Here is a 14438-nt window from a genome sequence, read left to right on the forward strand (position 1 = left end):
CATACAACATTTGCTTTGAAATACTGCAGCTTGAGGGTGTATTACCAGGTACAGGTGTGGAAGGACGTTTTAAGCATGAGTGATAATTACAAGGAGTAGAAGGAATTTGATGGCATCTTGAACCCAATCATGGCAGTCCTTCCCCAGCTCTTGCACAGCTCCTGGAAATAGTCAGATGCAACTGCAAAGGGAGGTGTGAAACAATGAAATGCAGCTGCAGGAAAAATGCACAATTGTTTGCAAAGTGTGTAAAACCAGAGACTGTGAATCCTAAAAATAGGACTGTGATGGAGCCAGAAGTTTATGGTGGGGATTGTTAACATTAATAGGTGTTAACACTTCTGACCAAAGGAGAAGTATCAAATTAGATTTAGAAGTATTAGGTTTGTTTTTTGTTTGTACTTTTATTTCATTTTTCATAACTATTCATAGTGAGATACAAATGTTAAACAATTTAACATATGCTTAAATATTTGCAACTCTGATTTACCTGCCAAAAGGCCTGGAGAAAGGGCTCCAAAAGATATTGTGATATTACTGTGTCCTGACTCACTTTTTAGTCATTTTCATGAAGCACAAGGGTTAAAGCAAAAAACCCATTTCACATCAAATTGCGACAGTGCAACTTTTAGCATATTGTTTCTTACAGGGGAACCGTATGGTTCTTTCTGTCTGTCTGTCTGTAATTTTTTACTAGACTTCTGTGGCTGAAAATAGCTTACAAGTGCATGGATAATTTTGTGCCATGAATTTTAATAATTGTGAATTACTTACATTTCCTCAATCTTTCCTCGAGAAGCTTAATACTGTATACATGGGTGGCATTCAGTCTCACAATCTAAGGAAAGATGAGATTAAACAAAGAAGGTTTAGGAAGCGCATAGACTGACAAATGAATCTTCCAGGTAACTTGTAGCTTATACATAGTGATATTTTAATAAATGTGAGCAACTGCTGAAGTTGATGGAAGTTTTCTTTTTAAAAATAAAAATTAAAGAGGCAATATATGTTGTATGAAAAAGCTTTCAGTTTTATGGAAGGCATTCTATAGACATCAAAAATCCTACTGACATAAGTTGGTATAGTTTTATGAGAGAGAGCACAAACACAGCTTTTTAGCTGTGCAATATTGTCTTCCATTCAGCCATTTCTTTCCTTATGTAATTTATTTTGAAGCATTGAGATTTAAGGTAGCTTGGCTATCTTCTGTCCCATATGAAATGGGTACACATTGATTAGTAAAAGAAGGTCCTAGAAGTCAAATCATTCTAAAAGGCCTCTGCTGTCTCTGTAACAAACAATCTTTCTTATCACATTTTGAAAATAAAATCATGCTTTCCAATATTGATAAGGAAAGACAGATTGACAGAACCCCATGTATTGCACCAAGGATTGAATAAGGACATGTACTTTAAAAACAGTGAAAATGGGCTTCACTTCATTCCTGCTACTATATAAATCATAGTAAAGAATAATTGTGCATCGCTAAATGAAAAATCAGGAGATAAGAACACCGATATATTATGGCCATACATGCGAGGGCAGGCGGTCTGTCTGTCTTTCTTTGAAATGTAGATGAATGGGGTGGCAGTGCACAAACTTCTGCATAATGCCACATACAACATTGATATTATGCTTCAGTTCTCAAAGAAAACATTGTCCAGTGTTTTCCTTTGATAGACCTATAAAAGTTGGTACTTTACTACTGTGCAAATAGTATACCTATAAGACATTCAATTTAAGGAGAGACATGTAGAGGCAGTAATGCAACATGTTTAAATTATCACTAGTCCTTAGCTTTAGATATGACACATGTTTCCAGGCCATTATGTTTTTGCAATCCCCTAGCTGTTTGCTTTCAATGTCTTCACTCAGTCATATCCTGTTGCTCTATAACCCAGTTATACTAACATGCAAAGGAACCAATGGTTAGGTGGTAACTGTAGAAGATGATAAATTAGTCCACTGCATCTTCTCCATCCTCTTATGTAACCCTTAATGTGGCACGAATCTTACAGCAACAAAGTATTTATATTCTTTTTCCTTTATGTCTTTATTGAACTATAAGATACTGCTTTAAATACATTTTGTATGGATATTGTTTCTTTAAAGATTTTAGGACTCTCTCTGAACATTGTGGAAGAACAGAAAGAAAGAATGAATTCCAGATCCAGTTGATCTGGATTCAACTCAGAACATTCCAATAACTGGTTTTAAATACCTTTCTTCATATTCAGTGCTTCCTTACTCGAGTAATTTCCAGATTAGATTGCAGTGCTGCCTGTCAAAAGGCCAGAGGCCCTCAGCCAACTTGCAAACAAACTGACAACTTCAAATTGACAATAAAAGGCCTGCTCCTACCATATGGATAGTAAAAGATTTGTTTCAATTTAGTATTGGGGCTTGTCTGCATGGCTTTCTTGCTATCCATTAATCTCAATTTGATGTCAGTTTAATGTGCATCTGATGACCTGTTTGCTTGATGCAGAATTGGGAATAGATGTTGCTTCTAGTTTATCCCAAAAATGAATAGGGATCATATTCAGACACTTGAAGTTTAGAATAACAAAATGCTTATGAATATAAATGTTCCGTTTTTCCTGAGAGTCAGGATGTCTATCATTATGATTGTTTGGCAATATGCTGCTACTTAGCTATTCATGGTCTCTGGCCATTTTATGTGTACGTGTGCAAGCAAAGTTGTTGCTTGTTTTTGTATGGAACTACAGTGCAGCTACTAAAATCCCAGTGACTTCTCTGAAATCTGTGCAGGAATCTGCCTTGCAGCCTTTGCCTTGTTTATTCATTACCAATTATACTGCTTCACATTATGTAATTTCAATGGGAGATTGACTGAGAGCCTCAGATATGACTGTTTGATCTAAAGCCTCATAAGTCACAGTGGCCATAGCTGAAAGAATCAGATTTGCTGCAAAATCCCTATTAAGTGATTGAGAAGGCTTTTGTGGACTTTGTATGTAAATAAATTAGACCCTGCTTTCTGGAAAGGTTATAAATACCAGGCGCTCTTAAATAAACAGCTGTGATTTGGAAGCTGCCTTGCAAATGCCATTATGCCTTCAGGAAGGACTAACTGATAAGCAATTAATAAGTCTGGTCATGTAAGCTCCCCCGCCCATTACACTGTATCTGGTTTCTGAGATGATTGTATCTGGTGCATATTTAGGGATTCCAACAGCAAAAGGAAAAAGATTTTATAGGTATTTTGCTTCTAAAATATCAACAGTAGTCAGTGCTATTTCTCTGACTCATGTCCTGGGGGACTTTTTTTCCTGTCCTGTAAAAAATAAATGCTAAAATAGCCCCTGACAGATCTCTGAAGAGAGAGGCTCTGAAATATGGACCAAAAAGTACATATGCTACAAGGATTGTAACAAAAGCTGAGGAAAACTAAACAGCTTCCTTGTTTACAAATTGAATTTTTGAAACTGTGTGGCATTGCAGCAATGGACAGACAGTCTCAACGAGAAGAGTAAGTTAGAATTCAAACAATCACCAGCACTGAACCCAACTGTGGGTTCAATGGGATGCAGAGTGGCTGCTCTCTTAGCGCACTGCAACTCTGCATCTGGCCATCATGCACAATCAAGAGTCAAAGTTTCCCTGAGTTGTTTCACTCAATATGAACCAACAGGTTTGCACACTCCTGTTACCCAGCATTCTGGGTAGCCATGGCATTAGCTCAGAGGCACTAGCTCTGTGAAGCAATGTGACTGATATTGCCTTCCAGCATGATGATAGCTGCAAGTCAAGTCAGTTACTGATATGCTACAATTCAGTGCATGCTGAGTTCCAAACATGCAGTAGACAGCTCCCCATCTGAGTAGGGATTACATAAGCACTGGTGACCCATCTGGGTGTGAAACCAATTTCTAACAATACAGGAATTATCCATTTGCCTCTCCTACAAGACCAGATGTATAGGACACAAGGCTGGTTGAGCTGTTTGGACACCCAGGGCAAATAAATTAATAATTGTACAAGCCACTTTCTTCAAAATTCAGAAAAAGAGAACACTTAATTAATCTGCAGTTTGTTGTGTGCTCATGACATCAAAGTGGCTGCCATTGTTAAAACTGTGAATATATTTTGTAACTGGTAAAAGTTTCAGATTCACTTTCATATGTGTATTGTGCTTCGTGGTCGCCTTGGACCCAAATGTAGGGATGATTTCCATATAGTTTAGCAGGTATGATTTCCCTTTTTTCCTTTTTAAAAATGGAATTACAAAAAGTCCCCTACATGCAAACCTTCAAGTTGTGAACTTTCAAAGATGTGAATGTGCTTTTGTGTACTTTAGTGTAATAATTGAGAGAGATGAGTCCAGCAAAGTATAACACAGGTTGCACCAACCTAATGGTAATGCAATATGAGGAAGAACGCTTCAGACAAACAACATGGGTACACTTCACACTGCCACGTACTTGGAAGTATAACTTCCGGAAATCCTCCAGTGTCATTATAAACCCATTGCAGCACAGTACCGTACTATAGCCAATTGTGTTAGTTGAATACCTAGGCTAACTTTCTTGAACTTATGAACACATTGGGCTTACAAACATGCTTTTGGAATGGACCTCGTTCATATGTAGGGGAATTCCTGTATAATAATTAAAAAATTCACTACATTTCTGTTCAAAATTACTTGTAAATATATACTGTTTAACTGAAGTGATATTATTTCCAAATTAACTTGCTTCCAATTTCATAAAGTCAAAATTACAATTATTTGTTATTCATATACAACCATCAGCGAGCATGGCATTTTATGAAGCTCTACAAGAGACATCAGAGAATTTTATTTCCTCCTTTGTTTTATTTCCCCAAAACAGAGGAAACTACATCTGATCAGTAGAACCAGGAGAGGGCTTGTTCACCTTCCTCCTTGCAGTTCCCCACACGCCCTCAAAAACTGTTCTGAGAACTTGGAGGAATTATCCAGGATGGAGTTTGACAGAAGAAAGGAGGAAAAGGTTCTTGTCAATAGGAGAACGTTGGATTAGACACTTTTGTAGTCAAGTATACTTTTTGTTAGTTTAAAACAGTAGGAGAAAGCAATTGTTCCCTACTTTAGGGAACAATTTTATCCCTAAATTAATTATGTAAAGACAGGAACCTTGCAATTGAGGAATGCTGGTTAGTTCAATTTCAGTCATGTTGCTTATTCCTGTGTATGTGTTACTTTAATAACCAGTTTCTTGCACATATTTATGGAAATAGGTACACTACAATCTTGAATTCTTTGCTTCCTGTTACAGTGGATATGAGCTTCAAAGCATGCTCAGATACCCGAAGAAAATTGCTTACTTCTAGACCGTATGAATCCTATATTTCTAGAATGTATATAAGATCAGAAAGGGTGAGTTCAGTGGCAATAGACAATATCTAGTTGCAGCTCTTAGGCCAAGATATTGTGACGACTTGAGATATGAATTCTAGGAATAGTGTAGGTGCATGATGTGAATCCTGCAGAAGGGAATGGATGTTCACAGATGTACATCAGGTATCTCTCTCATGCTAATTTGATTTTAGTAGAATTGCATTATGCAAATGGAAGTCGACTGATCATGGCTTTGATATTGCACAAATGGTGACTCAGTGTATTGAAAAGCAGCCCTTTATTTGCTCAAATTCTTGTTTTCTATTGTGCTACTCACTGGTTGCTAAGCAACCACAACACCATAAATACTGCTTGCATAAATCATTAAATTTCTTAAATTTCTTTCATTTTATATGCTTTAACAACACACATAGTAATTTGACAACTTTGTGAAAAGCAGTCCACATTCAGGTGGACATGGTCTAATTGTAAAGGATGTTATGTCATCCTGACTTGAATTCAGAATTGGCATGGGGCTTCATGTCCTCTAAAATTTAACGGACAAAAATAGGAACACTCTTTTATAATGCCACTGTTATCAAACTAAGGATCTCTGGCTGAAATGCTCCATGTTAAACAGTAATGAAGGTACTTTTCCAGTTGCCATATGTTGTATTACTGTATTCTCCAATGTCCTGTTATGCACTGGGTTCTGGACCAGATGTGTTGTGTCCTTTGTTGTCTCTTGGGCCTTGTCTTTTGAGCTCCACAAAGGTACTGGCAACTGTATTAAATAGGAGATACTGCGTTCTTTGGTAGGCTCTTTGACACAGCCTTCGCTGGGACTGCTCCTACTCCCAGTGAAGAAAGGGAAGGACTGTATTTCAAGAAATGGGTCACTATTACCTCACAGTACTTGACTATGAAATATCCATAAGAGTTTTTATTAGTTTTAATAAAGAACATAATGTATTAAACCATTCAAATGCTCTCCATAGCTCCTTGACACATTTTCCAAAATAGTACAGTCACTGTTCCAAGAGGCAGAATACCTCATACCATACATGGAGGAAGGAATCAGGAATGTTTCTCCAATTAGTCATTATTTTCTTTAGTGGAAAGCATAAGGGTCCAATTACAGAGAATGTGAGACTGGTTGTTTCAAAGCAGTTCTATGAATCCAAAGAAAGTTTGTTTAGAGGTTACTAAAGGAACAGGTACATGTCTCAGGATAAAAGTGTTAAAACCAGGGAATCATGAAGTAAGATTTAAAGCAAACATGAAGAGCTGCACAAATATATTGCTCTTAATAGGTTTTGAGAATGTATCTATCACTGAACAATATTAATTTCTTCTAATAAACAAAACATTATTATACAATCATATGTAGCATCCCAAGCCAAAGTAAATATTTTTATATGTGAACTTTATAAACATAAATCTAATGAATGACATGTTTAAATTTACCTAAACAAAATACTATAATAAAAAGTATGGCAGCATTTTTCCATATTTCCAGTAATGCATGGATTACATGTTTCTATTAACCTATCATCTTGAATTCTAAAATGGCTCCTTGAGAAATAAAGTTGTTTTCACCAACAAAATAGTGCCTCAAAGTTTTCTGGGAATGTGAAGCTTTCCAAATGCTAGCATTATGAGTTCATGCAGTGGCAAACATGTTGCAGTGCAGATTTTCTGGTTGGAGGAAAGTAGGAAGGTAGAGTTTCATCTCCCCTGCAGAGAAAACTCTGCTGTTGGCCTTCTCTGCGGTGGCACCCCACCTATGGAATGTGCTTCCCAGAGAGGTCTGCCTGGCGCCGTCGTTATTTGTTTTTTGGCGCCAGGCCAAGACCTTTTTATTTAAACAATATTTTAATTGTTAATTGTTGTTTCTATTTATTGGTTTTATACTATTGCCGAGATGCTCCGGATTTTTAATGTTTATTCTATGTTTGTTTGTTCTACTTTGTAAGCCGCCCCGAGGCTTTCTGCGATGGGGGCATCATAAAAATGCTAAAATAAATGAATAAATAAAATAAAATAAAACTCAGCCAAGCAGAAAAGGGTACAACTGCACAGGGAACAGTTGAGTTCCCCCCGCCCCGCAAAAAAGGCTGTAACCATACCATTTTCTTCCCGCTGTTATACTGGATAAATATAAGTTAAACCATAGATTGCATGAGTTCTTGTGGGCACCAGTTTTCCCACCTTTTAACTGGAGATAAAACAGAGGACTTAAAACATAGATGAAGCAGATGCACTACACAAGATCTGTTGGAAAGTGCAAATACTGACAGGAAATATCCACACTTCCCTCTTCATGGACAGATTATGTGTACATTTTTCATGGGCCATGGGGAATATGTGCAATGGCCAGTTGCTAATGCAGTTTAACCATGTTCCTCAAAGACTGTGATGCTAGCACGTGGATGTGATTACTTATTTACTGGTTCCAACCATATTTAAATGTGCTAGGCATGCACAGGTGTGATGGCCAGTAAGATACAGTGTTTAAGATAACTAGACATGTGCAAGGCAGACTGCAGTTCAAATCCCCAGTAACGAAATAATCACTGGGTTACTTTGGATTATCTCTTAGCTTATTTTGTGGCACGGGGTGCTTTTGAGGATGAAACAGGGCAACTCTGTTTCTTGTAGGGGAGGAAGAAAACATGCAGATAACAAGGTTTAAGGATTTCCATGTGTCTAGGATCCTCAGCAGCCAGCATCATTTCTTCCCCAGCCCTTCTCATACAATGCTCACAAGTAACCTTGCAAAGTGTCATAGCTTGGCTTTTGAAGCATTTTATCTGAGTCACTAAATGTGCTAGCTTTTGTGATTAATGAACATAATCAATGAAAATATACCCAGAGGCTGAACATCAGGTTTACACATTTAAAATGTTGAAAAGACTTCAGTAACCTTCCTGGCAGCTAGATCAGTGTTTAGACGGAGCATTGTGGTAGTTGCAGACATTATGCAATTACTTGCTTTTCTATAGTGGTGGTCTGGGCCAAACTGAGACGACCGGGCATTCAAGGACAGATCCATATCCTGTCCTTGTGGCTTTGAAGCATCATGTTTTGTGAGGGTCATTGCAGCATCAAAGGAATCCTGTCTGATCTTCAGTTTAACCACAATCACAACTCACCTGAATCCGTAGCAGCAAACACAGCCTTCCCATGAATCAGAAATGCTTGTTTTGGAGCCAAGTGCTCACTTGCACGTTCTATGTTCTAAAGCAACCTTGATCATTAACAAAATGTAATGATCATTTAAGATTTGGAGCTTTTCAACATGTAGCGTGATATTTAAAATCTGTTTTTAGTGATGAGCTCCAATCCTATGAATGGCTCATGTGCTTTCTAACTGTATCTGTTTGAAGAATATCACTGGTATGCTTGATGACTCCCGGTGGCAGTGGGGCAGGCCACACCACAGAGGTGGTAATCTTGATATGGTTCTAGAAGCATCGCCAACAACAGTGTGTGACAGCACCAACATACCAATGTTGTGTGGTGCTGGATCAGGGGTTGGGGTGGGAGACCATGATCTAATCCCACTCGGCTGTGACACTTACAGCCTAATCTACTGCACAGGGTTGTAGTGAAGATGAAATGTAAGCAGCTGGGGGGTCCTTGCAAGAGAAAAATAATAGGGACATAAATATAGTAAAAAATAAACATGCCCAGGGGTACGTATACCTTTTCCCTTAGACTGGTAGCCTCTCTACACCATTTCATGGCATATCAGAAACTGTTCTGAAAATTCCCTGAGATGAAATGCTGTTAGAAGAATTTGTGTTGAATGCTCCCTCAAGAGGTAGCATTGTGTTGTTGTTGTTGTTTTAATCCAAGCTAAAGTAGATATATTTTCTCAAGCATATATTTTTGTTAGAGGTAATATCCTAATTTCTTTGTGTTTCCAGGATTAAGAATCACAAGGCCTTGGAAAAATCAACACTGTGAATGGAGATTTAAGGCACTGAACTTCTAACCACATAAGTTAATTGTCATCATTCAGTTTCTGTTGTACAATTGCATCCAGTTGCATAAGTGAGTGAGCCACCTTGACCATAGTGTGCCATTTATTAAATTTATTTAATAGGTCATGGACAAAAGGGCATAAATGAATATAACTTTTTAAAAAGAAAGCGAGGGACAGAGAAGATGAATCTTTTGAAGAATTTCACTTACAAATTGGTTAACCTCTTACATAGAAAACTGCCTACTTTAAAATGTTTTATAGAAGTATGCAGACACTTCAGAGGATAGTATTATTGCTTCCACTAGTCCCAGATTTTTCTGCACCTTGTCTAGTATCAAAAGATTCTCTTTTTCTTTTAATAAAACCATGCCTAAATAAGAGTTTCTAATTTCATATTCTTTCCAAGAACATGTGAAATGTAATTGATGTAACTTCACAGGATATCTATTAAGTGATCATATTTAATGGAGCCATAATGATTGTGGTTACTTTTCTTGGGAATTTCTTCTATCCTTTAACACTATTCCACTGAATGAGGGTCCATAACTATATTATTGGTTCTATAGTATTTTCTTTCAGTTTATTGTAAACATCCCAGGAAATGATAGACAAGTCTTCAGAAGTGTATCTTCTGCAAAAACATTCCCGTGTTGCAGGGCAAAAAGGAAGTTTATTGAAAACCAGAGCAGGGGAGTGATCCTGCTTGGCAAGCCAGATACATCTTTCCCTTCTCACACCATCCCATCCTGTGTGCAGTGATTTGGCTTTGGAAAGTTTTCCATTCTGACTGATTGTGTGTGTGTGTGTGTGTGTTTGTGTGTGCGTGCGTGCGTGCAATCATTCTGGATCCATTTGCCCTTTCAGGTCCATCATTCCCCCATCTGACTCCTCATAAATATGACAATCAACAAGAATGCACTCCAGCCCCATTGCATTTGTCCCTTTAATTTTGTCAAGGTTCCAGCTTGCTGGCTCAGAAGAGCCTCCACAGCCGAGGCCTGTCTTCTTCAAATAGTTGTCCTCCACATGTTGCGGGCAACAAGCATGAGAAGGGGAAGGGCAGGATTGGCACGCTCTTCTCATGGGTTTCCCCGTTCAGCTTCAGAATGCTTGAATAGGGCTCTTATGTTTTGTAGCATTTGTTTGTCAGATGCTGTATTTATATTCATTGCCTCCTGAGAACCTCAGGAAAAACATCTACACATATACGGTTTGTACTCATATCGGGGTTGTGGAGGCAGTCAATGGAATATACAATGATGTGTGCAGCTCGCTTCCACAATGCTGTTCCTTCTTTCTGTGTTCACTGTAGATGCAATCAACACAAGAACTGTGCTTTAGCAGACCAAGAAAAAGATAAAGCTGACTCTGCTCTTATCATACCCATTTCCTCATTATGCAGCAAGAAGGAAGCATTCATAAAATGTAGCTGGTGACAGCTTCCTATTGCCAGCCGAGAGTTCTCTTCCCCTGCTTCAAGCTATGTTTAACAGGATATAAATACATTTTAAGGAACTACTTAATTATAAAAGGCATTACATTTAGGGAAAGAAATGTGCCAGTGTCTGCATTATAATGGCTTGGTTTGAACAATTGGCAGATATGCTAGGAAATCCTTCTCCTTTAAAAGGCCTACTGAATTCCCACAGCTTTAATATCTATTCATTAGAGTTGCTGATTTAAATTTAGTAGAAAATGGCTACTTATTAGTCCTTAGTTTTAACCTGCAAATCCTTTTTTTATTAAAGCCTTTATGTTAAGATTTAGAAACTCCCACAAGCATTTGACAGCATTCAGTTAGAAGATTTAGACCCAGAAATTTATTCATAGGAAGTTTAAAAATAAAAAATTGTAGCCTGAAATAATTTTTGTTTTGGGTATAACAGCAAGTGCTGTGATTCTATTTGTGCCTAAACTGCATGCAAGACTCCTAGCATTATGCACAAAATGTCCCCCTCCCAACTTTTCTCGTTGCAGACATTTTATTCATTACAAAACAGATTGATTTTGAGTCTCGGTGTAATTCTAAGGTTTGGCATATCTTTATTTGGGCGATTAATGAGCCCAGCAAGATGGATAGAAAAACTGTTTGTTGTAAATCAAGCCTATTTGCAGAGGGACTGCCTGTTAATAAGCTATATGCCCTCGCAGAGTTCTGCAGGATATGCTACACCAACTGGGAGCAGAATCATGCTGGGTGGAATCTTAGAATTCAGTCATGACTGGAAGTAGTAGGAAATGGGGTTTTTATAGACTGCCTAACATACCAACCATGCACACTTAGTAGTCCAGTATCAAAGCTTTCTGCTAAGAGAGCAACAGTTTAGGCATCCCCCCCCACCCCACCCTGAAGAAAGAGACAGAGAGATTTGTGCCTTCACTTTACTGAAAATTATTTCCAAACTATACTTTGGAAAGTACTGAAGCTCAGAACATCAATTGCAAGAAGCTGGATTGGCTCATTTCATCTCATAACTATTATTAGGTGACGTAAAATATGGTTTTATGTTGTATGTATGTGTTTGGCCTGAGGTCATCCAGGTATGCGCAGTCAAAATCCAATAATTTCTTTAGTACAATGCAGTGGCAAAGTATATGGCATTTGAATAAAGGTGTGATCAAACATCTTAGTATCTAAACTGGGACTTGAAGTTGGGTAATTAAGGTTTTACTGATGTCTCAGCATGGGGTTTAGCTATTCCAGGAACACTACATTCAACACTAGTAATATTAATGTGATCATACCAGGCCACATTACTTATTCCCGTTGGCTGTTACTGCCTGAAAAGCTTTTGCACCACAGAGAAAGGAAAGAGAGAGAGACTTTGCGATTCAGGATGTAACTTCTGCTGAAGCTCTACAAGGTTCATCCCCCAAACTGTAGTGCCCACAATTTTAGTGGTAGAGTTTATTTTTGAAAGTAAAATAAGTGTGTGGTTTAGAGAGTGTATCTCTTGGAAGAATAGATAGCCATAGACTGTGCTAAATGTTTTGGATTGGGGGCTTGGTGTCTAGCATAAAAATTTATACACTGGATATATATTAGCCATGGGTAGGCTGTAGTGATATTATACTGCAATCTCAAATACCACTCATGGAGCTCTACCAAATCTTTCTAGTGTACCTTGTGTTATACTTACGCAACTGTAACTTTAGTTTCTCCTGTGTATAGGTAATAATCTAGTTTACAATAGTGTAACACCATTTGTGGTAGCACAAAGACACAATTGGATACTGTGTTTCTGGGTGTGTTTCTGGGTGTTTCTTACTATTTTATATGGGTAAACCATGCTAGAAATGACAATTTAATTTGAAACTTGTAAACAACTTGCAAAATGTGCCAACAATGGCACAACTAGAGTTATACTCTGGTAAAATATCTATCCTCTAGGTCCCTTCTGATTGTTCTGAACATAATATTATATGAATAAGTGCATGCCATGTAATGCTCAGCTTTCATTATTTTTGTGTTTTCTCTGACAGATGTGAAAGAAATGCTAGGGTTCGGGAGCTCTCCTTTACTCATCTCTTTTTCTCTCTCCCTTTGTCTCTCTCTTGCTTTTCAGGTCAGAACTGTGGAGGTTTAGTACAGGGTCCCAATGGTACAATAGAAAGCCCAGGATTTCCTCATGGCTATCCAAATTATGCCAATTGCACATGGATCATTATCACAGGAGAGCGTAACAGGATACAATTATCATTTCATACTTTTGCTCTTGAAGAAGATTTTGATATTTTGTCTGTTTATGATGGACAGCCACAACAAGGAAACCTAAAAGTGAGGTAAAGTAACTTCTAACTATACTGTTTAAAAGACTTCCAATATTTGACATAATTATTGGTACAGAACAATTACTATTCAGTTTGTTATTTGGCTGTTTCACATTTCACATTCCAAACAGTTGAACAAAGGTGTTCTGCTTTTCATAGTGTCTAAGATGTATTTGTTTTAAGTCAAACAGTCTGTATCTTCAGATATCAACCTTTCTTCAGTGTCTTAAACCAAGCTTTCTGCTGTAGCAACCACAGTTACTGTCATCAAATACTGGGGCTGGGGGTGGGGGTATTGTTCAATTAACATCTAACATTCTCAGACTTATATAAAAAAGCTTATTGTATTGGGAAAACAAATTTAGCTATGGCAATAACACTGAAGGAGAAAGTATAACGAATGGCATACTCAAGTTGTCTCGTTGTTCAGTGCAAGAACATTTCTAGAAGAAAAATGGTGGAAGGGCAGGTATTTGTTTCAGTGAGTCAGAATTGCCTTGTTGTTGAGCTTGGCACATGCTGATCAGCCAAAACCTCATCGTTCTGTGCCTCAGGTTCTTCTTGGGAATCCCTAATTAATATATCAGGATGACCATGTTAGAGGTGTATTTGCATGCAAGGTTATGCTATTATCCTTCAAACCATTTTAAATAATTATGTATAGTGGTTGTTGGTGTGGACAAAAACTTTTGCATGCACTAGCCTACCCTGCAGATTATGTGATATTCTTAGTGTCACCACTACAGAGACATCTAAGCTCTGCAAAATCTACCCCTCTAGCAGTCTTCCTCTCATACCCAATCCTCTCTTGAAAAGCAAACCAAGAGAAAGCCCATGAATGCTGATGGAAAAATTGGGTGGCACCCTTATTCCACATCACGATGAGCAGTGCAAACAAAAGTTCCATGTGACATGGAAGAGGGACAACGTGTGTGTGGTATTTGCACAGGGCTTGATTCTTGGGCTCAAGGCCTCATCAAAGCAGACCAGAACCCAGGAAGCCAAGCCCAAGGAATCTGATAGATTCCCACCTCCAAAACAGAATGCTTACACATCTCTAGTCACCACAGGACCTGTCACAGAGCTGGAGCTTGTGATACCTGTGATAGAAACATGAAAGGTAAAGCCTTCTCCAGTCTGTGACTAAGTCCAAACAACATGACAAGCAGCCTTGCATGGTTACCATGGTTTGCAGTGGTTTTTTACCATGATCTACCCAACTGAAGATCAGCTAGCACAACAGACTAACTAGAAAAACAGGACTCTAATCTCCATTAGCCATAACTGGTGTTGGTGTGCTTTCTAAGGTTTGTGCATTCTTGTTGTGCTTTCTTC

At 38.1% G+C, this 14438-nt stretch overlaps 1 protein-coding gene across 1 annotated transcript in view; it reads left to right on the forward strand.

Moving 5' to 3' along the window:
- The window catches only part of CSMD1 (CUB and Sushi multiple domains 1), a 909441-nt gene that overhangs the window by 8956 nt on the left and 886047 nt on the right, over positions 1-14438 (forward strand). Inside the window, exon 3 of the mRNA XM_044419148.1 lies at positions 12816-13115. Coding sequence (XP_044275083.1) covers positions 12816-13115 — 300 coding nt within the window. The remainder of the gene's footprint in view (positions 1-12815; positions 13116-14438) is intronic.

This window comes from Varanus komodoensis, unplaced genomic scaffold, assembly GCF_004798865.1.
Source record: "Varanus komodoensis strain SLA01 unplaced genomic scaffold, ASM479886v1 scaffold10, whole genome shotgun sequence".
NCBI lineage: Eukaryota > Metazoa > Chordata > Lepidosauria > Squamata > Varanidae > Varanus > Varanus komodoensis.